Source organism: Gopherus flavomarginatus, chromosome 18, assembly GCF_025201925.1.
Source record: "Gopherus flavomarginatus isolate rGopFla2 chromosome 18, rGopFla2.mat.asm, whole genome shotgun sequence".
NCBI lineage: Eukaryota > Metazoa > Chordata > Testudines > Testudinidae > Gopherus > Gopherus flavomarginatus.
The window spans coordinates 2,935,864-2,960,558 of NC_066634.1; the positions used below are offsets into that span (position 1 = coordinate 2,935,864).

At 63.8% G+C, this 24,695-nt stretch overlaps 1 protein-coding gene and 1 pseudogene across 1 annotated transcript; one reads left to right on the top strand and one right to left on the bottom strand.

Moving 5' to 3' along the window:
- Nucleotides 1-975: 975 nt before the first annotated feature.
- On the bottom strand, nt 976-18,109 carry ARAF (A-Raf proto-oncogene, serine/threonine kinase). Its single transcript, XM_050927980.1, has 16 exons — nt 18,061-18,109; nt 16,901-17,105; nt 14,706-14,809; nt 14,004-14,106; nt 10,781-10,935; nt 8,158-8,250; nt 7,567-7,714; nt 7,244-7,271; nt 6,635-6,780; nt 5,815-6,017; nt 5,016-5,192; nt 4,650-4,696; nt 3,947-4,065; nt 3,209-3,340; nt 2,164-2,298; nt 976-1,472 (listed from the first exon to the last, which is right to left on the bottom strand). Exons 2-16 carry the CDS (start codon nt 17,075-17,077, stop codon nt 1,335-1,337), a joined length of 1,905 nt encoding a protein of 634 aa, XP_050783937.1. The 5' UTR covers nt 17,078-17,105; nt 18,061-18,109; the 3' UTR covers nt 976-1,334.
- Nucleotides 18,110-21,256: 3,147 nt separating this feature from the next.
- Nucleotides 21,257-22,890, top strand: LOC127036886 (olfactory receptor 1F1-like; annotated as a pseudogene).
- Nucleotides 22,891-24,695: the final 1,805 nt, after the last annotated feature.

Sequence of the window (24,695 nt, forward strand, 5' to 3'; positions counted from 1 at the left end):
ACCACCACACTGCCTCCGATGAGGCCCCCCAATCCACCCTGGTCCCTGTAACCCCCCTGCTGCCTCCTGTGAGCCCCCGAACCCACCCTAGCTCCCATAACCCCCCCACGCTGCCTCCCTTGAGCCCCCCAAGCCACCCCCACATCCCTGCCCCAGCAACATCCCCCCATGCTGCCCCTCTAACCCCAAATCCACCTCAGCCCCCCCTTAACTCCCCCCACTTCCCCGAGACCCCCACCCCCAAATCCACCCTAGCCCCACTGCCCCCTGCGAAATCCCCCACCCCCAAATCCACCCTAGCCCCCCATAACCTCCCACACTGCCCCCTGCAAGACCCCCAACCCCAAATCCACCCTAGTCCCCATAACACCCCCACATCCCTGCCCCCAGCAACACCCCTCATGGAGCCCCCCACCCCCAAATCCACCCTGGCCCCTCTAACCCCCCCCATGCTGCCTCCTGTGAGCCCTCCCACCTCTGAGCCCACCCTAGCCCCTGTAACACCCCACATCTCTGATCCCCAGCAACACCCCCCTCCCCCGCCAGCCCCCCATGTACCACCAGCCCAGCCCATCTCCCTTTCCCCAGCGGTCCCCCGCCACACCCTCCTGCTCCCCATCAGCCCCCCTGTACAGATCTCAGACTCTTGCCCCCTCTATATTTTTGAGTGCCCCCCAGCGCTGTGTTGTGACGCCCCCAGCGCGTGATATTTGCGTGTTGTTTCAGTGTTGTGTCATGACGCTTCCACCTCTGCCCCGAATTGGGCCCTGGGGGGCAAAGGAGGGAGCCCAGGATCAGGCCTCTCCCCCCTCCAGCCCAGACGCTGCTCTTCCCCGAGTTCCCACTGTGAAGGGGACGGGGTGGGGGCGGGGCCGTCGAGCACGAATTGCTCCCCTCCCCCATTAGTGATTCTCGTGACACTGTCGTGGGTCCCCATTGTCTGTGATGTCAAAGAAACGTGGCGCGAGGCCGAGCAACCAGAGACCGATATATTAAAACAGAGATTTAACAGCCCACGGGTCGCCCTTAATGCAGCCACCTCTGGGGCGGGGCGGCCGGGAACGGCTGCATAGAACGGCCAGCTCGGCTGATGCTGGGATGCAGCCACCTCTGGGGCAGGGTGGAGTGGGGGGTGTCACCCATCAATCTCCAGACAATGGAAGTTCCTCTGGGGCGATGCTGGCCCTGAGGTTCGGGTGGGGGGAGAAGCTCCCCAGCCCCTTGGGGTGTTTGCCCCCCTCCCCCATAGTTGCTCCTGGACGCCTGGGTCCCCAAGCTGGGGGAGGCTTGGAGCAGCGGCAGCTCCTGGCACCGAGGGTGTCCGTCTGCCCAGGCTAGGCCAGGGGGCGCAGGGGCGACGGGGGGGAGGAGCCGCGGGGGTCGGGGTGGGAGGCACGGTGCAGGGAGGGCTCTGACATGCTTCGCTCCAGCTTGGGGAGGAGGCGCTGCAGCTGCTCCACTGTGGCCAGGATCTGGGGGGAGAAAGGCGGTGAGACGGGTCCCTCCAACCCCCGCCCCTGGAGCCAGGGAGGGAACCCAGGAGTCCGGACTCCTAGCACCCCCCTGCTCTAACCACCAGACTCCACTCCCCTCCCAGGGCCAAGGAGGGAACCCAGGAGTCCGGACCCCCAGCCCCTCCTGCTCTAACCACCAGACTCCACTCCCCTCCCAGGGCCAGGGAGAGAACCCAGGAGTCCTGGCTCCCAGCATCCCCTGTTCTAACCACTAGCCCCTACTCTGCTCCCAGAGCCAGGGAGGGAACCCAGGAGTCCGGGCTCCAGCACCCCCCTGCTCTAACCACCAGACTCCACTCCCCTCCCAGGGCCGGGGAGAGAACCCAGGAGTCTGGGCTCCCAGCCCCCGCTCTCTAACTACCAGACTCCACTCCCCTCCCAGGGCCAGGGAGAGAACCCAGGAGTCCTGGCTCCCAGCATCCCCTGTTCTAACCACTAGCCCCTACTCTGCTCCCAGAGCCAGGGAGGGAACCCAGGAGTCCGGGCTCCCAGCACCCCCCTGCTCTAACCACCAGACTCCACTCCCCTCCCAGGGCCGGGGAGAGAACCCAGGAGTCTGGGCTCCCAGCCCCCGCTCTCTAACTACCAGACTCCACTCCCCCCCAGAGCTGGGAGAGAACCCAGGCGTCCGAGCCCCGCCCCCACTCACCTGGGGGAAGAGGGGTCTCTCGTCTCGGTTGAATTTCAGGCAGTTCATCATGAGTCTCTTCAGAGCCTTGGGGCAGGTACTGGGCACCCGGCTCATGTCAGGGGACAGGTACCCTCGGCCCACCATGAACAGGATCTGGGGGGCAAGGGGTTGGGTCAGAGCCAGGACACCCCCAAACCCCCATTTAGAACCGCAGGAGCTGCGGGTCGGGAGTGAGGGGCACTGGCATAGCTGGGGGGAGCCCTGGGCTGGGCTGGGCTGGGCTGGCAGGAGCTGCGGGTCAGGAGTGAGGGGGGCTGTGGGTTGGCAGTGAGGGGCTCTGGGGCGCTGTGAGTCGGGAGTGAGGGGCGCCAGGGGGCTGCGGGTGGCAGCGAGAAGTGCCGGGGGGCACTGGGGGTGTGTGGGTCAGCAGCGAGGGGTGCCAGGGGGCTGCGGAGGCAGCAGGGGGCACCGGGGGGCTGTGGGAGGAAGTGAGGGGCGCCGGGTGACGTGGGGGCCTGCAGTCAGCAGTGGGGGGCGCCAGGGGGTTGCAGGTCGGCGATGAGGGGCACTGGGGGATGCGGGGGGTTTGCAGTTGGCAGCGGGGGGCTGTGGGAGGCAGCAGAGGGTGCAGGTCAAGGGGGGCTGGGCAGTACCTGGTCGTGGCTGCGGACGTGCCCGTAGGGGAGGCTGTGGGTCGGCAGGGAGGGGGGCTGCAGGGGGGGCACCTGGGTGCTGGGGGCGAGGAGGGTTGCGGGGGGACACCGGGGGGGGGGGGCTGGGCAGTACCTGGTCGTGGCTGCGGACGTGCCCGTAGGGGAGGCTGTGAGTCGGCAGGGAGGGGGGCTGGGGCGTGGGGGTTGAGGAGGGCCGCAGGGGGGCACCTGGGTGCTGGGGGCGAGGAGGGTTGCAGGGGGACACTGGGGTGGGGAGGCTGGGGGGTACCTGGTCGGGTCTGTGGATGTGCCCGTAGGGGGAGGCTGCGGGTTGGCAGGGAGGTGTGCAGGGGGGCACAGAGGTGCTGTGGGGGGTCAGGATGGCTCTGGGGCCCCTGGGAGGCTGGTACCTGGTCGCGGCTGCGGACGTGCCCGTAGGGGAGGCTGCCTGTGGTGAGCTCGAACAGAACCACCCCGTAGGCGTAGACGTCGGACTGGAAGCTGTAGGGGCTGCTGTCCTGCATGCGGATCACCTCGGGCGCCTGCGAGGAGAGACCGTTAGGGTCTGGGGGGGAGGCATGGGGGGCAGGTGACAGTGGGGCTCTATGGGGCACACCGAGGATTTCACCATCCAGAGCATGGAGCCCAGCAGCTGGGGCATGGCGGTGCAGTGGAGGGGTATTGGGGTCAGCAGGGGGCTATGGGGTTCAGCAGGGCGCTATGGGTGCTGTGGGGCTTGGCAGGGCGCTGTGGGGGTCAGCAGGGCACTATGGGGCACCGCGGGGCTCGGCCAGGACACTGGGGGGGTCAGCAGGGCGCTGTGGGGTGCCGTGGGGGTCAGCATGGCGCTATGGGGGTGAGCTGGGCGCTGTGGGGCATAGCAGGGTGCTAAGGGGGTGAGCAGGGCGCTATGGGGCATGGCAGGGCGCTGTGGGGCATAGCAGGGTGCTGGGGGTGAGCAGGGCGCTGTGGGGGTCAGCAGGGCGCTATGGGGTGAGCTGGGCGCTATGGGGGTGAGCTGGGCACGATGGGCACTGTGGGGCATGGCAGGGTGCTGTGGGGCACCGTGGGGGTTAGCAGGGCGCTATGGGGTGAGCTGGGCGCTGTGGGGCACAGCAGGGCGCTATGGGGCACCGTGGGGCTCTCACCATCCAGAGCACGGAGCCCCGGGGCTGCTCGACTCGGCGGGCCCCACTCCAGTGCGTCTTCACCGTGGCCAGGCCGAAGTCACCGATCTTCACCGTCAGCCCCTCGTGCAGGAAGATGTCTGGGGGGGGGGTTAGGGGGCGACCAGCACCAACGAGCCCCCCACAGCTGCCCCAACTTCAGCGACAACCCCCGCAGCACAGACCCCCCTGGGAAACACCTGTCACCCCCCCTTCCCCCGGCCCTGCCGCCATCTTGGATACACCCCCCCATTCCCATGGCCCTGCTGCCATCTTGGATACGCCTCCCCCCCCCCGCATTCCCCTGGCCCTGCCGCCATCTTGGATACACCCCCCCCCATTCCCCCGGCCCTGCTGCCATCTTGGATACGGCCCCCCCTCCCATTCCCCTGGCCCTGCCGCCATCTTGGATACGCCCCCCCCCCCATTCCCCCAGCCCTGCTGCCATCTTGGATACGCGCCCCCCCCCGCATTCCCCTGGCCCTGCCGCCATCTTGGATACACCCCCCCATTCCCCCAGCCCTGCTGCCATCTTGGATACGCCCCCCCCATTACCCCAGCCCTGCCGCCATCTTGGAGACGCCCCCCCCCCATACCCCCTGCCCTGCCGCCATCTTGGATACGCCCCCCCTAGTCCCCCCGCCCGGCCACCACTGGAGCCCGGCATGGGGGGGCGGTAGGATACTGTTGGATTTCAGGTCCCGGTGGATGATGTTCTTGGCATGAAGATAACTAGGAAGGGGAGAGAAAGCGGGGGGAGCCCCCCATGAGCAGTGACCCCCACCATGCCAGCCTCCCCATATTCCCATAACGCCAGCCCCCCTGCCATGACTCCCTGCCCCCACCCCTCCCCCACTGTCAGCCCCTCACTGCGCCAGCCCCCCCCACCTGTCCCCATAGCCCCCCCCAACCACCGCAGCCCCCCATCAGGCCAGTTCCCTGCCCCCATTGCACAAGCCCCTTCTCTTGACCCCCCCGCTCCCTCCCCATATTCCCAACCCCCTGCCTCCCCACCCCTTCCCCACTGGCAGCCCCCCCCCCCGGGACTCACTCCATGCCCTGGGCCGTCTGGCGTGCCACCTCGGTGCGGGCGGGGGCGTCCAGCCGGGTCTCGCAGACGTGGAGGTGCCGGTACAGGCTGCTGCCCTCGCACCACTGGGTGATGATGGCGAAACTCGGCCGCGTCATGAAGCCCATGAACAGCAGCACGTTGACGTGGCGCGTCCGCCTGCAAGGACCGGGGCGGGTCACCGGGGGGGCAGGCGCTGGGGTCTGCCCCCCCCACCCCAGCCCACCACCCTCGGATGCCTGGGTCCTTCCCCAACATCATCCCCGAAGGCCTGGTTCTCCCCAAGACTGGTACCCCCGGATGCCTGAGTCCCTCCCGCTGCAAACCGCCACCCCCGGACACCTGGGTCCCTCCCGCAAAACCATCCCTGGATGCCTGGCCCCCACCCCAGACCGGTCCCCCCAGACACCGGGATCTTTTTTGCCCCAAACCGCCACCCCCGGACTCCTGGGTCCCCGACAAACTGCTAACCCCCTGGAAGCTGGAGTCCCCCCTCTTGCTCCATGAACCCCTGGATGCCTGGGTCCCTCCTTCTGGCCTACAAACCCTGACACCGGGGTCCCCTCCCCAGTCTGCCTTTGCCCACCCCGGACGCCAGGGTCCTTCCAGCCCCACCCGGATGCTGGGGCTCCCCCTGGATACGGGGTCCCTCCTGCTCCCCCAAGAGGCCAACGTCCCTCTCCGCCCCCTGCCCCCAGACTCTGGATCCCCGCTGGATGCCGGGGTCCCTCCTGCCCCCCTCCCAGAGGCCAGCGGCCCTCCCGGACGCCGGGGTTCCTACCTGAGTACCTGCATCTCGTTCTTGAAGGCCTGCACCTGCTGGGCCGTGGGCTGCGTCACCTTGAGGATTTTGACAGCCACGTGGCCGTGCCAGCGGCCCTGGTAGACGGTCCCAAACGAGCCGGCTCCCACCCGCCGCAGCAGGATCACCTCATGCGGGGGCACCTCCCACTGGTAGCCCGAGTCCCGGTAGCCCAGGGCCTTCTGCAATGGGGTGGGGGGGAGAGGGTATTGGGGGATTCGTTCCGTTCCCTCCCCCAACCCTGCCCAGCCTGGGGGGACGCCCCAGCCGAACGCTGCCACCAGCCTTGGACCCCGCCTCAGTTTCCCCTGGTGCAGATCCCTCGAAAACGACCGATCCCTGGCTTCTTCGGAGCCCCACGTCGTGGGAAGGCCTCTGGGGTGCCCCCTCACAGCTGTCTCTTCTTCAGATCCCACCCACCCCATGGGGTGCCCCGGAGCAGAATAGGTACTGTCCGCGGCTCCCCACAACCCCGGCATGACCGGCCTTTCTCGCCCCTGCCCCCCATCGGCGGCGTGGAGGAGTCAGGGGGCAGGGGACGGGGGGATGGAGTTGGGGGCACAGGCTCGGGGTGGTGGTTCACGTCAGGAGCCGTGGGGATGGAGGTCAGAGATAGCAGGTGGGTGGGGGGCAGGAGATGGGGGCCCGATGTGGGAGAGGGGGAAGGGGGTACAAGGCTGGGGGAGTACAGCAGGATTGGGGGGTATGGGGGGAAGGGGATGAGGGAGGTGCAGGGCGTCATGGGGGGCAGGGACATGGTGGGGACACACATCTCCCCAGCCGCTCCCCCCCAACTCACCACTCTCTTCTTGTCCTCAGCCGACGACGCCGACCCCTTCCGCTCCTTGGGGGGCTGCGGGGGCGACTTGGAGGGGGCCCCACGGCGCCCGGGAGGCTCCTGGGGGGGGCTGGGACCCGGGGGAAACCCTTCCCCCGCACCTGGCGCTGGACAGAGAGAGTGGAGTGAGCCAGGGACCCCAGAGCTGCCCCCCACGCCCCCACTGAGCCCCCAACCTCCCCCGAGTGCCCCCTGCCCCCGATAGCACCGTGCCCCCTGCCTGCCCCCTTCAGCACTACGCCCCCCACCGAACCTCCCACCCACCCCCAGCAGCACAGCGCCCCCCGAACCCCCCCTAGCAGCATAGCGCCCCGAGTCCCCCGCCTGCCTCCTGCAGCACAGCGCCCCACGAACCCCCTGCCCACCCCCAGCAGCACAGCGCCCCCCGAACTCTCACCTGCAGCAGTGCCCACTGCTGAGCCCCCCTCCTGCCCCCTGCAGCACAGCGCCCCCCGAACTCTCACCTGCAGCACAGTGCCCATTGCTGAGCCCCCCGCCTGCCCCCTGCAGCACAGCGCCCCCCCGAGCCTCCCCCCCAGCCCGGTGCCTCCAGACCTCGGGGGTTCTCACCGTCTGTGAAGAAGCTCACGGCCGCGATCTGAAAAAGGGGAGAAGAGCTCAGAGACCCCGAGAGGAAACGAACCCTCCAGGCTCTGTCCGTCCGGGTCCGCGGGCGTCCGTCTGTCCGCGTCTCTGCGCCCCCTGCCGGCGGGGCCGAGCCCTGCGTGCGCCCCACGATTCCTGGCCCTTTCCCGCGTCCCCCCCGCTGGCCCCCCTTGGGCCCATTCCTCCCCCCCCGGAGCCAGCCAGTCCCTGCCCTGGGGCTGATGGGAGCCGGCGTCCCCTGCAGGCGCCAGGCCCCGGCCCCACTCCCCGCCCTGCTGGGCTCTCACCTGCCGGGTGGCGTCGTCCCCGGGCTCGGCCGTGCTGACCATGTGCACGTTGGGGGTGGAGGTGGAGCGGTGGCGCTGGAGGGGCTGCCCCCCACCAGGGGGGTCTGGGAAGCTGAAGACATCGGGGCCAAGACACTGCTGGCGGGAGCTGAGCGGGGGGGCACAGGCAGACGAGAGCCGGGTCAGTGGCTCCCTTCCCCTCTGCGCCCAAGGGACTGACCTCCCGGAGTCCCTGGCCCGTGGGCAGGGGTCCTAGCCCCTCCCTCCTCCCCTCCCCGCCCGATCCCCGAATCGGGGGCCGCAGGGTCCCAGCCGCGGTCGCCAAAGGGTCATACCCAGAGCTCCGGCTCCAGATTCCCCCGGGATCCCGGCACCCCTCGCCCGTCAGGACGCCCCCCTCCCCTTCGCTCCTGGGCATCCAGATTTCCACAGAACCATATGACCCGAGATTTCCTGCAGCCCTGTTTACATGGTTCCCGCCCCCGGTTGCTCTGGACTGGTGACCCGGCCTCTGTGTCAGTCCCCCTGCAATCTGGGGGTGATTTCCTCCCCCGTCCACCCCCCTGGGGTGGGACTGGAGGGCTCCCGTACCTGGTGGGTTGCGGCGTTAGGGGGGCCAGGCCGGGCCGGGCTGAAGGGGAATCCTGCCCCTGCACATCAGGGTAGGGGCCATGGCTGTAAATCCTGGGGGGGGGAGGAGAGAGAATGTGGGGTGCAGATGCCCCTCACTCCCGATCTGCACCCCCCTGTTCGCCCAGCCCTGCCGGAGCCCCTCACTCCCGATCCATAGCCCCTGCTCGCCTAGCCCTGGGCTCCCTGCCCCCACCCCCCATCCCTGCTGGTGCCCCTAACTCCCAACCCACAGCCCCTGCCAGCCCAGCCCTGGGCTCCATCCCCAGCACTGCCAGTGCCCCTCACTCCTGACCCGCAGCCCCCTGCTTGCCCAGCCCTGGCCACCCCATCACACATCCAGCTGTGCTGATGTCTCCCACCATCCCCTTCCCATTAGCACTCCGGACGCCTGGGCCCCTCGTCCCATGGCAGGCCAGGGAGGGTCCCCATGGGCCTGCCTCCTTTAGGTACAGGCATGGGAGGGGCAGGAAGGGCTGCAGGGGGGGGCGTCACTCATGGGCCGTGGGCTGCACCCAGGGCCACGCACACGCTGGGCAAGCAGCTGGGGGGTCGAGGACTGCGGGGGATCTGGTGGGGGTGGCGGGGGAGGGCCGTGGGGGATCTCAGGGTAACTCACGGGCAGTGGGCCGTGCCCAGGGCCACGCACATGCTGGGCAAGCGGCTGGGGGGTGGAGGGCTGCGGGGGAGGGCTGGGGCCGTGGGGGCCGTGGGGGATCTCGGGGTCACTCACGGGCAGTGGGCCGCGCCCAGGGCCAGGCACACGCTGGGCACGCGGCTGGGGGTGGAGGGTTGCAGGGGATCTGGGGGTCACTCACGGGCAGTGGGCCGCGCCCAGGGCCAGGCACACGCTGGGCACGCGGCTGGGGGTGGAGGACTGCGGGGGCCGTGGGGGATAGGGGAGTCACTCACGGGCAGTGGGCCGCGCCCAGGGCCACGCACACGCTGGGCACGCGGCTGGAGGTGGGGGATCTGGGGGTCACTCACGGGCAGTGGGCCATGCCCAGGGCCAGGCACACGCTGGGCACGCGGCTGGGGGTGGAGGGCTGTGGGGGATCTGGGGGATCTGGGGGTCACTCATGGGCAGTGGGCCATGCCCAGGGCCACGCACACGCTGGGCACGTGGCTGGGGGTGGAGGGCTGTGGGGGATCTGGGGGATCTGGGGGTCACTCACGGGCAGTGGGCCGCGCCCAGGGCCACGCACACGCTGGGCACGCGGCTGGGGGTGGAGGGCTGCGGGGGCCGTGGGGGATCTGGGGGTCACTCTCGGGCAGTGGGCCGCGTCCAGGGCCAGGCACACGCTGGGCACGCGGCTGGGGGTGGAGGGCTGCGGGGGCCAGGGGGGATCTGGGGGTCACTCACGGGCAGTGGGCCGCGTCCAGGGCCAGGCACACGCTGGGCACGCGGCTGGGGGTGGAGGGCTGCGGGGGCCGTGGGGGATCTGGGGGTCACTCTCGGGCAGTGGGCCGCGTCCAGGGCCAGGCACACGCTGGGCACGCGGCTGGGGGTGGAGGGCTGCGGGGGCCAGGGGGGATCTGGGGGTCACTCACGGGCAGTGGGCCGCGTCCAGGGCCAGGCACACGCTGGGCACGCGGCTGGGGGTGGAGGGCTGCGGGGGCCAGGGGGGATCTGGGGGTCACTCACGGGCAGTGGGCCGCGTCCAGGGCCAGGCACACGCTGGGCACGCGGCTGGGGGTGGAGGGCTGCGGGGGCGTGGGGGATCTGGGGGTCACTCTCGGGCAGTGGGCCGCGTCCAGGGCCAGGCACACGCTGGGCACGCGGCTGGAGGTGGAGGGCTGTGGGGGATCTGGGGGATCTGGGGGTCACTCATGGGCAGTGGGCCATGCCCAGGGCCACGCACACGCTGGGCACGCGGCTGGGGGTGGAGGGCTGTGGGGGATCTGGGGGATCTGGGGGTCACTCACGGCCAGTGGGCCGCGCCCAGGGCCACGCACACGCTGGGCACGCGGCTGGGGGTGGAGGGCTGCGGGGGCCGTGGGGGATCTGGGGGTCACTCTCGGGCAGTGGGCCGCGTCCAGGGCCAGGCACACGCTGGGCATGCGGCTGGGGGTGGAGGGCTGCGGGGGCCAGGGGGGATCTGGGGGTCACTCACGGGCAGTGGGCCGCGTCCAGGGCCAGGCACACGCTGGGCACGCGGCTGGGGGTGGAGGGCTGCGGGGGCCAGGGGGAATCTGGGGGTCACTCACGGGCAGTGGGCCGCGCCCAGGGCCACGCACACGCTGGGCACGCGGCTGGGGGTGGAGGGCTGCGGGGGCCAGGGGGGATCTGGGGGTCACTCACGGGCAGTGGGCCGCGTCCAGGGCCAGGCACACGCTGGGCACGCGGCTGGGGGTGGAGGGCTGCGGGGGCCGTGGGGGATCTGGGGGTCACTCACGGGCAGTGGGCCGCGCCCAGGGCCACGCACACGCTGGGCACGCGGCTGGGGGTGGAGGGCTGCAGGGGCCGTAGGGGATCTGGGGGTCACTCTCGGGCAGTGGGCCGCGTCCAGGGCCAGGCACACGCTGGGCACGCGGCTGGGGGTGGAGGGCTGCGGGGGCCAGGGGGAATCTGGGGGTCACTCACGGGCAGTGGGCCGCGCCCAGGGCCACGCACACGCTGGGCACGCGGCTGCTGCAGTGCTGGTGGAATTTGTAGCCGCACGTCTGGCAGCGGAAGCCGTGGAAGAGGAACTTGAGGCAGAAGTCGCAGAAGGCCAGGCTGAAAAACGTCTTACGGACCTGAGGGGAGAGACGGAGACACCTGGGTTATTGCTGGGTCTCCGGGGCCAGGGCGTCTCTGGGGGCTGTTGCGTTATTGTTGGGTCTCTGTGGGCCGGGGGGTTATTGCTGGGTCTCTGGGGCCAGGACGTTATTGCTGGGTCTCTCGGGGGCCGGGGCGTTATTGTTGGGTTTCTGGGGGCCGGGGCGTTATTGCTGGGTCTCTGGGGGCCAGGACGTTATTGCTGGGTCTCTGGGGGCCGGGGCGTTATTGCTGGGTCTCTCGGGGGCCGGGGCGTTATTGTTGGGTTTCTGGGGGCCGGGGCGTTATTGCTGGGTCTCTGGGGGCCAAGACGTTATTGCTGGGTCTCTCGGGGGCCAGGGCGTTATTGTTGGGTCTCTGGGGGCCGGGGCGTTATTGTTGGGTCTCTCGGGGGCCGGGGCGTTATTGTTGGGTCTCTGGGGGCCGGGGCGTTATTGTTGGGTCTCTCAGCGCTGGGGCGTTATTGCTGGGTCTCTGGGGGCCAGGACGTTATTGCTGGGTCTCTCGGGGGCCGGGGCGTTATTGCTGGGTCTCTGGGGGCCGGGGCGTTATTGTTGGGTCTCTGGGGGCCGGGGCGTTATTGCTGGGTCTCTAGGGGCCGGGGCGTTATTGTTGGGTCTCTGGGGGCCGGGGCGTTATTGTTGGGTCTCTGGGGGCCGATGCGTTATTGCTGGGTCTCTGGGGGCTGGGGCGTTATTGTTGGGTCTCCGGGGGCTGGGGCGTTATTGTTGGGTCTCCGGGGGCTGGGGGGCTATTGTTGGGTCTCCGGGGGCCGGGGCGTTATCGTTGGGTCTCTCAGGGCCGGTGTGTTATCGTTGGGTCTCTCAGGGCCGGTGCGTCATTGTTGGGTCTCTGGGGGCCGGAGCGTTATTGTTGAGTCTCCGGGGGCCGGGGCGTTATCGTTGGGTCTCTCAGGGCCGGTGTGTTATCGTTGGGTCTCTCAGGGCCGGTGCGTCATTGTTGGGTCTCTGGGGGCCGGAGCATTATTGCTGGGTCTCTGGGGGCTGGGTTGTTATTCTTGGGTCTCTGGGGGCTGGTGTGTTATTGTTGGGTCTCTGGGGGCCGGGGCGTTATTGCTGGGTCTCTCGGGGGCGGGGCGTTATTGCTGGGTCTCTGAGGGCTGGGGCGTTATTGTTGGGTCTCTGAGGGCTGGGGCGTTATTGTTGGGTCTCTGGGGGCTGGTGCATTATTGTTGGGTCTCTGGGGGCCGGTGCGTTATTGTTGGGTCTCTGGGGGCTGGGGCGTTATTGCTGGGTCTCTCAGGGCCGGTGCGTTATTGTTGGATCTCCGGGGGCCGGGGCGTTATTGTTGGGTCTCTCGGGGCCGGGCCGTTATTGTTGGGTCTCTAGGGGCTGGGGCGTTATTGTTGGGTCTCCGGGGGCCGGGGCGTTATTGTTGGGTCTCTCGGGGCTAGGGATTATTGCTGGGTCTCTGGGGGCCGGGGCGTTATTGTTGGGTCTCTGGGGGCCGTGGCGTTATTGTTGGGTCTCTGGGGGCTGGGGTGTTATTGTTGGGTCTCCGGGGGCTGGGGCGTTATTGTTGGGTCTCCGGGGGCCGGGGCGTTATTGTTGGGTCTCCGGGGGCCGGGGCGTTATCGTTGGGTCTCTCAGGGCCGGTGTGTTATCGTTGGGTCTCTCAGGGCCGGTGCGTCATTGTTGGGTCTCTGGGGGCCGGAGCGTTATTGTTGAGTCTCCGGGGGCCGGGGCGTTATTGTTGGGTCTCTGGGGGCCGGCGCGTTATCGTTGGGTCTCTCAGGGCCGGTGCGTTATTGTTGGGTCTCTGGGGGCCGGAGCATTATTGCTGGGTCTCTGGGGGCTGGGTTGTTATTCTTGGGTCTCTGGGGGCTGGTGTGTTATTGTTGGGTCTCTGGGGGCCGGGGCGTTATTGCTGGGTCTCTCGGGGGCGGGGCGTTATTGCTGGGTCTCTCGGGGCTGGGGCGTTATTGTTGGGTCTCTGGGGGCTGGGGTGTTATTGTTGGGTCTCTGGGGGCCGGTGCGTTATTGCTGGGTCTCTCGGGGGCCAGTGCGTTATTGCTGGGCCTCCAGGGGCTGGGGCGTTATTGTTGGGTCTCTGGGGACCGGGGCGTTATTGTTGGGTCTCCTGGGGGCCGGTGCGTTATTGTTGGGTCTCTGGGGGCTGGTGCATTATTGTTGGGTCTCCTAGGGGCCGGTGCGTTATTGTTGGGTCTCTGGGGGTCGGGGCTTTATTGCTGGGTCTCCTGGGGGCCGGTGCGTTATTGTTGGGTCTCTCAGGGCTGGGGCGTTATTGTTGGGTCTCTCAGGGCCGGTGCGTTATTGTTGGGTCTCTCAGGGCCTGTGTGTTATCGTTGGGTCTCTCGGGGCTGGGGTGTTATTGTTGGGTCTCTGGAGGCCGGTGCGTTATCGTTGGGTCTCTCAGGGCCGGTGCGTTATCGTTGGGTCTCTCAGGGCTGGTGCGTTATTGTTGGGTCTCTCAGGGCCGGTGCGTTATTGTTGGGTCTCCTGGGGGCCAGTGCGTTATTGTTGGTTCTCTCAGGGCCGGTGCGTTATTGTTGGGTCTCTGGAGGCCGGTGCGTTATTGTTGGGTCTCTCAGGGCCGGTGCGTTATTGTTGGGTCTCTTAGGGGCTGGTGTGTTATTGTTGGGTCTCTCAGGTGCAGTGCGTTATTGTTGGGTCTTTTGGGGGCCGGTGTGTTATCGTTGGGTCTCTCAGGGCCGGTGCGTTATCGTTGGTCTCTCGGGGCTGGGGTGTTATTGTTGGGTCTCTGGGGGCTGGGGCGTTATTGTTGGGTCTCTCAGGGCCGGTGTGTTATTGTAGGGTCTCTGGGGGCTGGGGCGTTATTGTTGGGTCTCCTGGGGGCTGGGGCGTTATTGTAGGGTCTCTGGGGGCTGGGGCGTTATTGTTGGGTCTCTGGGGGCTGGGGTGTTATTGTAGGGTGTCTGGGGGCTGGTGCATTATTGTTGGGTCTCTGGGGGCTGTTGCGTTATTGTTGGGTCTCTGGGGGCTGGGGCGTTATTGTTGGGTCTCCTGGGGGCTGGGGCGTTATTGTAGGGTCTCCTGGGACTCACAAAGTTGTGCATGGTGAGTGGCACCTCGTCCAGCACCTCCACGTAGAGAACCTGCCCCTCCAGCGGGGTGATGTCTGTGTCCCAGGCGGTCGGCATCTTCGTCCTGCCAGAGAGACGGGTCAGAACCGGACCCAGCCCCCGGCTCCCCGGCCGGGCCGTTGCCCCCCACTCCCAAGCCACAGCCCCCCCAAACCCTGCTGCTGCCCCCTACTCCTGACCCACAGCCCCACCGACCCCTGCCGGTGCCCCTCTCGCCTGACCTGCAACCTCCGCGAACCCTGCTGGTGCCCCCCACTCCCAACCCACAGCAGCCCCAGAACCCTGCTCGTGCCCCCCACTCCCAACCCACAGCCTCTGCGAACCCTGCCGGTGCCCCCCACATGTCCGACCCACGGCCTCCCCGAACCCTGCCGGTGCACCACACGCCCGACCCACATCCTCCCCGAACCGTGCCGGTGGCCCCCACTCCCTACCCACAGCCCCCCCTGAACCCTGCTGGTGCCCCGCACGCCCGACCCGCAGCCTCCCCGAACTCTGCCAGTGCCCCCAATTCCCGACCCGCAGCCTCCCTGGACCCTGCCGGTGCCCCCAACTCCCGACCCACAGCAGCCCCAGAATTCTGATGGAGCCCCCCACTCCCTACCCGCAGCCCCCCCTGAACCCTGCCGGTGCCCCCCACTCCCGACCCGCAGCCCTGCTCACCCGCCCAGGCGCCGATACACAGCACAGCAGTCCTGGTTCAGCCCTCGCACCTTCAGCGCTTTGTCCAGGGCATCGTAGACGGTGGCTCCCGGCCGCACGTTGACCTGACGTGGGGGAGGGGTTACACACGGCTTTTGCCCCCCCAGGGCACTGGTGAGCTCAGCCCCCCTCCCCCTGCACAGCCTGCAACGGACCCCCCCACGTAGCCAGGTAGACGCTCACACTCGTGCAAGGGCATGGCTAGAGTGCCCCTCACCCCCCGGGAGCCGTGCAACAAGACACACTCGTGTGCAATTGCACGGATGGTGCTCACGCTCTCCTGCATGCCCAGGGAGCCGTGTGCAATGACACTGCCTGTGCTCATATCCCCTGCACACTCAATACATACCGAGGGAGCCGTGCAAGACCGGTGCCTATGCAATTGCACGGACCGTGCTCATGCTCCCCGGTACACCACAGGTGTGCTCCGGCAGCTGTGCACTGAGCCAGGCACGTGTGCAGTTGCATGGTTTGTGCTCACCCCCCCTGCACATCTAGGGAGCCGTGCAAAGCACTGGAGGCTGGAGAGGAGAGACATAAGAACGGCCAGACTGTGTCAGACCAAAGGTCCATCCAGCCCTGTGTCCTGTCCTCTGCCAGTGGCCAACGCCGAGTGCCCCAGAGGGAATGAACAGAACAGGGAATCATCAAGTGTCCACCCCGTCGCCCATTCCCAGCTCCTGGCAAACAAAGGCTAGTGACACCATCCCTGCCTGTCCCGGCTACTAGCCACTGATGGACCTGAACTCCATGGATCTGTCTAGCTCTCTTCTGAACCCTGTTATGGCCTTGGCCTTCACAACATCATCCAGCGAGGAGTTCCACAGGTTGACTGTGCGTTGTGTGAAGAAATACATCCTTGTGTTTGTGTTAAACCTGCTGCCTGTTCATTTCATTGGGGGACCCCTAGTTCTCGTGTTGTGGGAAGGGGTAAATAACACGTTCTCATTTACTTTCTCCGCCCCAGTCATGATTTTATAGACTCTATCATATCCCCCCGAATCACCTTAATTCCAGCCTGAACAGTCCCAGGCTGATTAATCTCTCCTCATACGGCAGCTGCTCTATACCCTGATCATTTCTGTTGCCCTTTTCTGAACCTTTTCCAATTCCAATCTAGCTTTTGGGAGACGGGGCGACCACACCTGCTCGCAGTATTCCCGGTGTGGGCAAACTACGGATTTATATAGAGGCTACATGGTATTTCCTATCTCCCTTTCTTAAGGGTTCCTAACACTTTGTTTGTTTTTTGGCTGCCGCTGCGCATCGAGTGGATGATTTCACAGAACTCTCCACAGCGACGCCAAGATCTTTCTCGAGTGGTAACAGCTAATTCAGACCCATCATTGTGCACAGAGAGTTGGGATTCTGTTCTTCAATGTGCATCACTTTGCACTGATCAACGCTGAATTTCCTCTGCCATTTTCTTGCCCAGTCGCCCAGTTTGGTGAGATCCCTTTGCCGCTCTTCGCAGGCTGCCTGGGACTTAACTGTCTGGAGCAGTTTTGTGTCATCTGCACATTTTGCCACCGCCCTGTTCATGCCTTTTTCCAGATGGTTTATTAGGATGTTGACTAGGACTGGGCTCAGTACAGACCCCTGGGGGGGACACTATTTACCTCCCTCCATTCTGAAAACTGACCATTTATTCCTACCTTTTAACTAGTTACCGCTCCATGAGGGGACCTTCCCTCGTATCCCATGACAGCTCACTTTGTGTAAGAGCCTTTGGTGAGGGACCTTGTCAAAGACTTTCTGGAAATCTAAGTACACTAGATCCACTGGATCCCCTTGTCCACATGCTTGCTGACCCATCAAAGAATTCTAGTAGATTGGTGAGGCGCGATTTCCTGTTACTAAAACCCTGTTGACTCTTCCCCAACAAATTACGTTCATTGATGTGTCTGACAATTTGGTTCTTTACTAGTTTCAGCCAGTTTGCCCGGTACTGAAGTGAGGCTCACTGGCCTGTAGCTGCCGGGGTCACCTCTGCAGCCCTTTTTAAAATTTGGCGTCACATTTGCTACCCTCTGGTCATTTGGTCCAGTCAGCTTGTGCCTGAGGCTGGCCGGGGACCTGCTTGCTCCCAGCCCCTATCCCGGGGTCCTCAGCCCCGGGGCCTCCTGCCCCGTCCCCACGGCGAAGGGGCCCCTCACCACAGTGCGCTGCTGGTTGGGGAGATAGACCTTGACGGTGCCGGTGCCGGCGCCCAGGGCCGCCTCAGCTGCGGGGCTCTCGTCCGGCGCCAGCCCCTGGGGCCGCTCCATGGGCACCGGGCCCTCCAAGCGCAGGCCATTGGAGATGGGGCAGGAGGAGTCCGAGCAGCGCCGCATGGGGGGAGGCAATGAGTGGGGAGAGAGCCTGGGGAGAAGGGGGGAGAGTGAGACACAAGATGCCCCCAATAGCATAGTGCCCCCCACCCTCACCCCCCAGCACGATGCCCCCCACCACATCCCTACCTGCCCCCTGCTATTCCAACCCTAGGCTCCCCGCACCCCCTGCTCTGCCACCGCCCCTCAGTCCTGACCCTGGGTTCTCTGACCTGCTCTGGGAGGGGAGAGAGGGGGAGCTGGTGGCTAGAGCAGTGGGGGCTGGGAGCCCGGACGCCTTGGTTCTCTCCCCAGCTCTGGGAAGGGAGTTGGGGCTGGTGGGTGAGAGCTGGGGGGGCCGGGAGCCAGGACTCCTGGGTTCTCTCCCTGGCTCTGGGAGGGGAGTGAGGGAACAGCAGTGGCTATAGCTGACAGCACTCACCTAGCATGGGCTGTCGGGTGGGGAAGGGGCTGCCAAGAACTGGGGTCTTTGGGGCCCGTGAGGCCGTGGGGTGAAAACCAGCCCCAGCTGCTCCCAGGGTGAAAGTGTCACCCTGCGGCTAGGCAGAGAGCAACAGCCTGGCCCTGGGGTGCAGCCAGCTCTGGGGCAGGGCACCTGGGGAAACAGCCGCATATAACATGGGGGCAAGGGGAGGGGGATTCAGTTGCACCGGGGGGGCGCTTCAGCCCCCACTGCTCCCTTGCTATGGGGGGGTGGGAGATTCCATTGCACTGGGGGGGACACTGCAGCCCCCACTCACCCGCTGCTATGGGGGGGTGGGAGATTCCATTGCACTGGGGGGCGCTGCAGCCCCCACTGCCCCCCTGCTACGGGGGGGTGGGAGATTCCATTGCACTGGGGGGGGCGCTGCAGCCCCCACTGCCCCCCTGCTACGGGGGGGTGGGAGATTCCATTGCACTGGGGGGCGCTGCACCCCCGCTGCCCCCGTGCTCTGTGGGTGGGAGATTCCATTGCACCCAGCTGGGGGGGAGCAGGAAGTTCCTACCTGTCACAAGGAACCAGCCACCATCTTGAATGAAAGTACCAAAGGGGCGTGGCCTGTGGCCTGACGTCAGATGGGCGGGGCCTATGTGGGACGCGTTTAACCCTTCCCCTGCTGCAGGAGTCCTGGGTTCTCTCCCTGGCTCGGGGAGGGGAGGGGAGGGGAGGAGGACTAGTGGTTAAAGCGGGGGCGGGGGGTCTGGGAGCCCGGACGCCTGGGTTCCCCCCGCTGGCCCTGCGTCACTCCCCAGGGGGCGGCAGAGACCGGGGACGGGACTTCTTTCTCCCGGAGCTGCCCGGACGCCTGGGTTCCCTGGGCCTGGGGGGAGTGAGGGGGGTCTGAGGATCCCAGCTAAGGCCGAGCTCGAGGGGGTGCCGTGGGGCGGGACTGGGCGGGGCGGGGGCGCTCTCCGCTGGCATTCAGGGCAGGGGGCTGGGGTGCGCACTGGGGCAGGGCTGAGCGGGGGCCGCTCTCTGCTGGCCGTCAGGGCAGGGGGCTGGGGGGCGCTGGGGGCTGCCGTGGGGCAGAGGGCTGGGCAGGGGGCGCTCTCCGCTGGCAGTCGGGGCCGGGCATTGGGGGGCGCCGTGGGGCAGGGGGCTAATGCAGGAGGACGCTGTGGTTTTGAAAGCCCCATTTCAATCTCACGCAGGGCCCCTGCTGTCCTTGGCCCTTCCGTTAACAGCCTCCGCGCTGCTCCCCAGAGGCGGCTGCAATTTCCCGGGGTCTTGTGCTCGGGCCCTGCTGGCAAAGCTGGGGTTTGACCCACCTTCGGAGTGGGAACCTTGTGGTGGACTGAACATGTCCCAGATTAACTCCTGAGTCCTTCACCCCTGTTACAGCAGTAACACACATACACGGCTCAGCCCCTCCAGCAGGGGAACACAAACAGACACACACACACACACACAGAGCACACGGCTCAGCCCCTCCAGCAGGGACACGCACACACACACACACGGCTCAGCCCCTCCAGCAGGGGAACACACACACACACACACACACACACACACACACACACACACACACACACACACACACACACACGGCTCAGCCCCTCCAGCAGGGGAACACACAAAAACACACACACTGCCCAGTCACACAACACCACACACCCATCAAAAGCCACATAGTAAATCAGTAGCAGAACTGAAAATAGAAGAACTCAGGATAGATAGATAGAGGGGTTGGCTGGGGATAGATAGATAGAGGGGGTGGCTGAGGATGGATGGATAGATAGATAGCTAGATTAGATGGTGTGTATAGGGTTGGATAGATAAATAGACAGAGAAAGAGGAGTGTCTATGAGATGACAGATAGATAGATTAGATGTGGGGGTTGCAGATAGATAAAGAGGGGTGTGTATAGGGAGATCTATACATGTGGGTGGATGGATGGGGGAGGTGTGGACTGATAAAGAGGAGAAATGGATGGATGGATAGAGGGGGTGGAGGAGGGAGGGGAGGAAGGATGGATGGGGTGGGTGGATGGAGGGAGGGAGGGAGGGAAGAGATGGATGGATAGTGGGGAGGGATAGGTGGATGGATGGATGAATAGTGGGGAGGGATGGGTGGATGTATAGTGGGGAGGGATGGATGGATGGGTGGATGTATAGTGGAGAGGGACGGATGGATGGATGGATGAATAGAGGGGAGGGATGGATGGATGGGGTGTGTGGATGGATGGATGGATAGACGGAAGGGGTGAATGGATAATGGAGAGGGATGGGTGGGTGGATGGATGGAAGGATAGAGGGGAGGGATTGGTGGATAGGATGGATGGATAGAAGGAAGGGATGGATGAAGGAATAGATGGATGCGTGGATGGATAGAGGAAGGGATGGATGGATGGATGCGTGGATGGATAGAGGGAAGGAATGGATGGGTGGACAGAAAGTGGGGAGAGATGGATAGTGGGGAGGGATGAATGGATGGATAGTGAGGAGGGATGGATGGATAGAGGGAAGGGATGAATGGATAATGGAGAGGGATGGGTGGGTGGATGAATGGATGGATAGAGGGGAGGGATTGGTGGATAGGATGGATGGATAGAGGGAAGGGATGGATGGGTGGATGGATAGAAGGGAGAGATGGATAGAGGGGAGGGAGGGATGGACAGTGGGGACGGATGGATGGATGAATGGAGGGATAGATAGGAGAGATGGATGGATGGGTGGTTGGATAGTGGGGACGGATGGATGGAGGGGATGGATGGATGGGTGTTTGGATAGTGGGGAGGGATGGATAGAGGGGAGGGATGGATGGGTGGTTGGATAGTGGGAAGGGATGGATGGATAGATAGAGAGGAGGGATGGATGGATGGGTGGATAGAGGGGAGGGATGGATGGATGGGTGGTTGGATAGTGGGGAGGGATGGATGGATGGATAGTAGGAAGGGATGGAGGGATAGAGGGGAGGGATGCATAGAGGGGTTGGATAGTGGGGAAGGATGGATAGAGGGGAGGGAGGGATGGATGGGTGGTTGGATAGTGGGAAGGCATGGATGGATGAATGGAGGGATAGAGGGGAGGGATGGATGGATGGGTGGTTAGATAGTGGGGAGGGATGGATGGATAGAGGGGAGGGATAGATGGATGGGTGGTTGGATAGTGGGACGGGATGGATGGATGGGTGGATAGAGGGGATGGATGGATAGATGGAAAGATAGAGGGGAGGGATGGATGGATGGGTGGTTGGATAGTGGGAAGGGATGGATGGATGAATGGAGGGATAGAGGGGAGGGATGGGTGGTTGCATGGAGGGGAGGGATGGATGGATGGGTGGTTAGATAGTGGGGAGGGATGGATGGATAGAGGGGAGGGATGGGTGGTTGGATAGTGGGAAGGGATGGATGGATGGATAAGTAGAGGGGAGGGATGGATGGATAGTGGGGAGGGATGGTTGGAAAGATGGAGGGATAGAGGAGAGGGAGGGACAGAAGGGATGGATGGGTGGTTGGATAGTGGGGATGGATGGATGGACGGATGGATGGTGAGGAGGGATGGATGGATGGATGGATGAATAGAGGGGAGGGATGGATGGATGGATAGAGGGGAGGGATGGATTAATCTTTTGTGAGCCCTGGTACCGGACTGTGGCCCCACCTCAACTCCACCCACTCTCCTCCTGCTCCTGTTGGGCCTCTTTCCTCAAGGCCCTGCCCCTGCTCGGCCTCTTTCCCTGAGGCCCTGCCCACCATTCGCATGAAGGGGGGGCGGAGAGGAGCACCCACTGCCAAAACCAGAAGGTAGCACCCTTATGGGACATTTTCCCCAACGGGAGCTGCTGCATTCACTCAGGGCCATGCCCCAGCCTGCGTTTTGCAGGAGATCCCAGTGGACCTGTCTAAGCTCGAAAGCTCTGAATCTGGTTAAACGATACCCAGTGAAGTCCTCCTCTGACACAGTGGCGGTTCCTGGGCTGGCTCCCATCCCCCTTTGTCCTAGGTGTGTGTGTTTGGAGGGTCTCATCGTATCTCAAATGAAAAACGAGGCCCGGCTCCTCGTCCTGGCTGCTCTTCTCTGCACCTGGTCCCATCCGGCTTCCTCCGACTTGTCCATGGGCTACCAGAACACCGATTGCCTGGCTGATCTCTCATCTCCACTCCCTGCTGCACACCCGCATCCCGCCTCTCCTTCTACGCCTCCAACCGGGTCCTCCACTTCTTCTGTGACATCTTCCCCCTGCTGACCCTCTCCTGCTCTGACACCAGGCTCAATGCCCTGGTGGTGCACACCGAGGAGGCCTAGTGGTCAACGGGGCGCTGGTTTTCATCTTCCTGCGTCGCCATTGTGTCCGCCGTCATCAAGGTCCCTTCGCCTGAAGGCAAGCGCAAGACCTTCTCAGCCGGTGGCTCGCACCTGGCTGTCGTAGCAATCTTCTACAGCACCATCATCTGGGACTACTTCCAGCCCTCTTGCAGCTCCTCTGCTGAAAAGGATGCTCTGGCAGCTGTCATGTACACTGTGGTCAGCCCCATGCTCAACCCCTCCGTCATCTACACCCTGAGGGATGATGAAACGAAGGGGGCTCTGAGAAACGCCATCAGCCGGATGGTGGCCTCTCTGGGGACGTGGGTGCTGCTTGGGGTGGACTTGGCTCGCCCCAGCGCCCAGGAGATGGAGTGTAGGAACTTCACTGTACAGTCTAGAGGCTGGCTCTAAAGTGAGCTTTGGGGGCCACAGGCTGATGAGGTATTGCTGAATTTTGAGTTGTTTTCTTGAGTCAACCTCTTTTTGAGTCCCCTCGATGGATCCTCTTCTTGAGTTGTCTTTCTGAGCCATACTTTTCTTGAGTTGTCTTTCTCAGTCAATTTCTACCTGAAAAGCAGCAAAAAGTCCTGTGGCACCTTATAGACTAACAGACGTATTGGAGCATGAGCTTTCATGGGTGAATACCCACTTCGTCGGATGTGTGCTCCAGTACGTCTGTTAGTCTGTCTTCCTTCTTCTTCTTCTGTTGTCGTCTTCTTTAGTAACTTTTTTCTGATGTCCTCCTTTGGAGCTGTCTTCTTCCTGAGTCATCTTTTTCTAGAGTCTTCTATTTGAGCTGTCTAGTTGAGTCATCTTTTTGGGTTGTCTTACGTCAACATCTCTGTCCTACTCAGACGCCCTGCGATAACTTCCTCTCATTAGCTCTGTTTTTCCAGTGCCGATCTGATGGCTCAGAGCTCTCCGGGGGCCCCGTTAATTCGCCTTTTAGTCTGCGGAGTTCCAATGGAGCTGTCTCCCAGCTGGGCTCGTTAGCAAAAGGCCCTTGGGGGAGATCGCGGCGCTTCGCCCTCGTCAGCGGCAGGTGCGACTCCCTCGGCGGGACCCAGGCTGGTTCAGGTGCTTAGGGCTGCTGGGGGTCTCCAGGACCCTGCACTGAGCTGGAGGTGAGGGACTCTGGGAACTTAGTGCTGTTCCCAGGGTAGTAAACTGTGCACCCCCCCAGAGACTGGGCAGAACCACCTGCACCATGGCCAATCGGGCACCTCTGCCAAGGGAACCTGGAGTTGGAGCAGAGAGGTGATTTTCCGTGTGTATTTGGCCCTGGTGTGATTGTAATTGAAGCCCAGTTTTGGGGTGTGCCTTGAAAAAGAGGACAGGGAAAAATTGCAGAGGGGGGCCTGTGACACTCTGTACCTCAAAATAGCACCCTGGAGCCCCCATATTCATCCTGGTGATGTGGTTGTGATGGGTTTGGTGCAATGCGTGCCTCGCGAGGGATTGTTTGAGACGTCAGGATCGGCTGAACATTGCTACCCTGTTGGCTGGTGCGTGGTCTTGTTGGCTGCAGAGCTAGCAAGTATTGCTGAGTGTTTATCACTGAAATACATGGCCAGTGGGAATGCCCACAGCCGGCCTTTCAGTGGCACGAAAGGAGCAGCACATGGACAAGATGGATTTACATCTCGATTGGCCAGGCAGGCGTTGAGGGCCCATCAAGAAGAATCCACTCTCCTGGAGACTCCTTAGAGGGGGCACATACCCCATGGGGGTGGCCTGACTCCCATGTCATGGCCAGGAGCTTTCTAGCATCTGGAGAGAAAGTATAAACGAGGGTCCGTAACGTCACCACTGGGCCTCTCCCCTCCTGCATCACCTGGACTATCTCTCGGACAACAAAGACTTTGAACTGGGGAGATTGGTCCTAGGCTGCAAGGGAATCCAGCCTGCGTACTGAGAACCGGGAGCTGCCTGGAACGTCTGGCCCGGGTGGAGAAAAGCCGGCTCATTCCAATCTTGCTTCGTCTGATAAAGTTTCACATTTAGCCTGCGAGTCTATTTTTATTTCCTAGGTAACCAACTTTGACCTCTGTGCCCACCACGTATAATCCCTGACCATCGAGCCGTCTGCAGTTAATAAACTCTGTAACGGTTCATCCTGCCCAGTGAGTTTGTTGCAAGCGGTTGGGGAAATCTGCTCCGATTACAAAGGCGGATGTGCGTCCACTTCCCTTTGACGAGGGGGTGAACTAATGAATGAGCTTGCACTGTTCAAGGGAAGGTCCTGAGCAGCAGAAGAGGGGACATCTACGGGGAGCAAGGCGGGCGGTCTGGGGAAATTGGCTGGGGTCTCTCTGTGTCTAATTCATGAGTGGCTGCGAGAGCGTTCATGCAGCTCTTCTGGGGGTGTCCCTGGGTGTTGATGGCTGAGTGATCACAGCACCTGGAGGGGCTTGCAGCTGGTCAGTGGCATGGCCTTAGATGAAACAGGACAGGCTGGAGAGTTTAAGAGGACTCGGCGGTCACGCAGGCTAGGTTGTACCCCCGGGTTATGTCACAGGGTGTATGGGAGAGAGAGAGAGAGAGAGAGAGAGAGAGAGAGAGAGAGAGAGAGAGAGGGGTGTGTGGCTGGGGATAGATAGATAGATAGATAGAGGGGATGTCTGGGGATAGATAGATAAAGAGGGTAGATGGGGATAGATAGATAGATAGATTAGATAGAAGGGGTGGCTTGAGATAGATAGATAGATGGGTGGATGGGGATGGATAGATAGATAGATAGATAGAGGGAGTGGATGGGGATGGATAGATAGATAGATAGATAGATAGAGGGGGTGGATGGGGATAGATAGCTAGATGGTATGGGGATAGGTAAATAAAGAGATAGATGGGTGTGTGGGGATCGAGGGGGTGGATGGCAAAGATGGCACTT

Bases quoted from the DNA above. Each gene is read 5' to 3' on its own strand.
- ARAF (XM_050927980.1), bottom strand. From the start codon at position 17,077: ATGCGGCGCTGCTCGGACTCCTCCTGCCCCATCTCCAATGGCCTGCGC. The intron at 4,697-5,015 runs GTGAGTCCCGGG...TCCCCTTCCTAG, and splicing joins CAGACGGCCCAGGGCATGGA to TTATCTTCATGCCAAGAACA. The intron at 2,299-3,208 runs GTACCAGCCTCC...CTTGCCCCCCAG, and splicing joins ACGTCCGCAGCCGCGACCAG to ATCCTGTTCATGGTGGGCCG.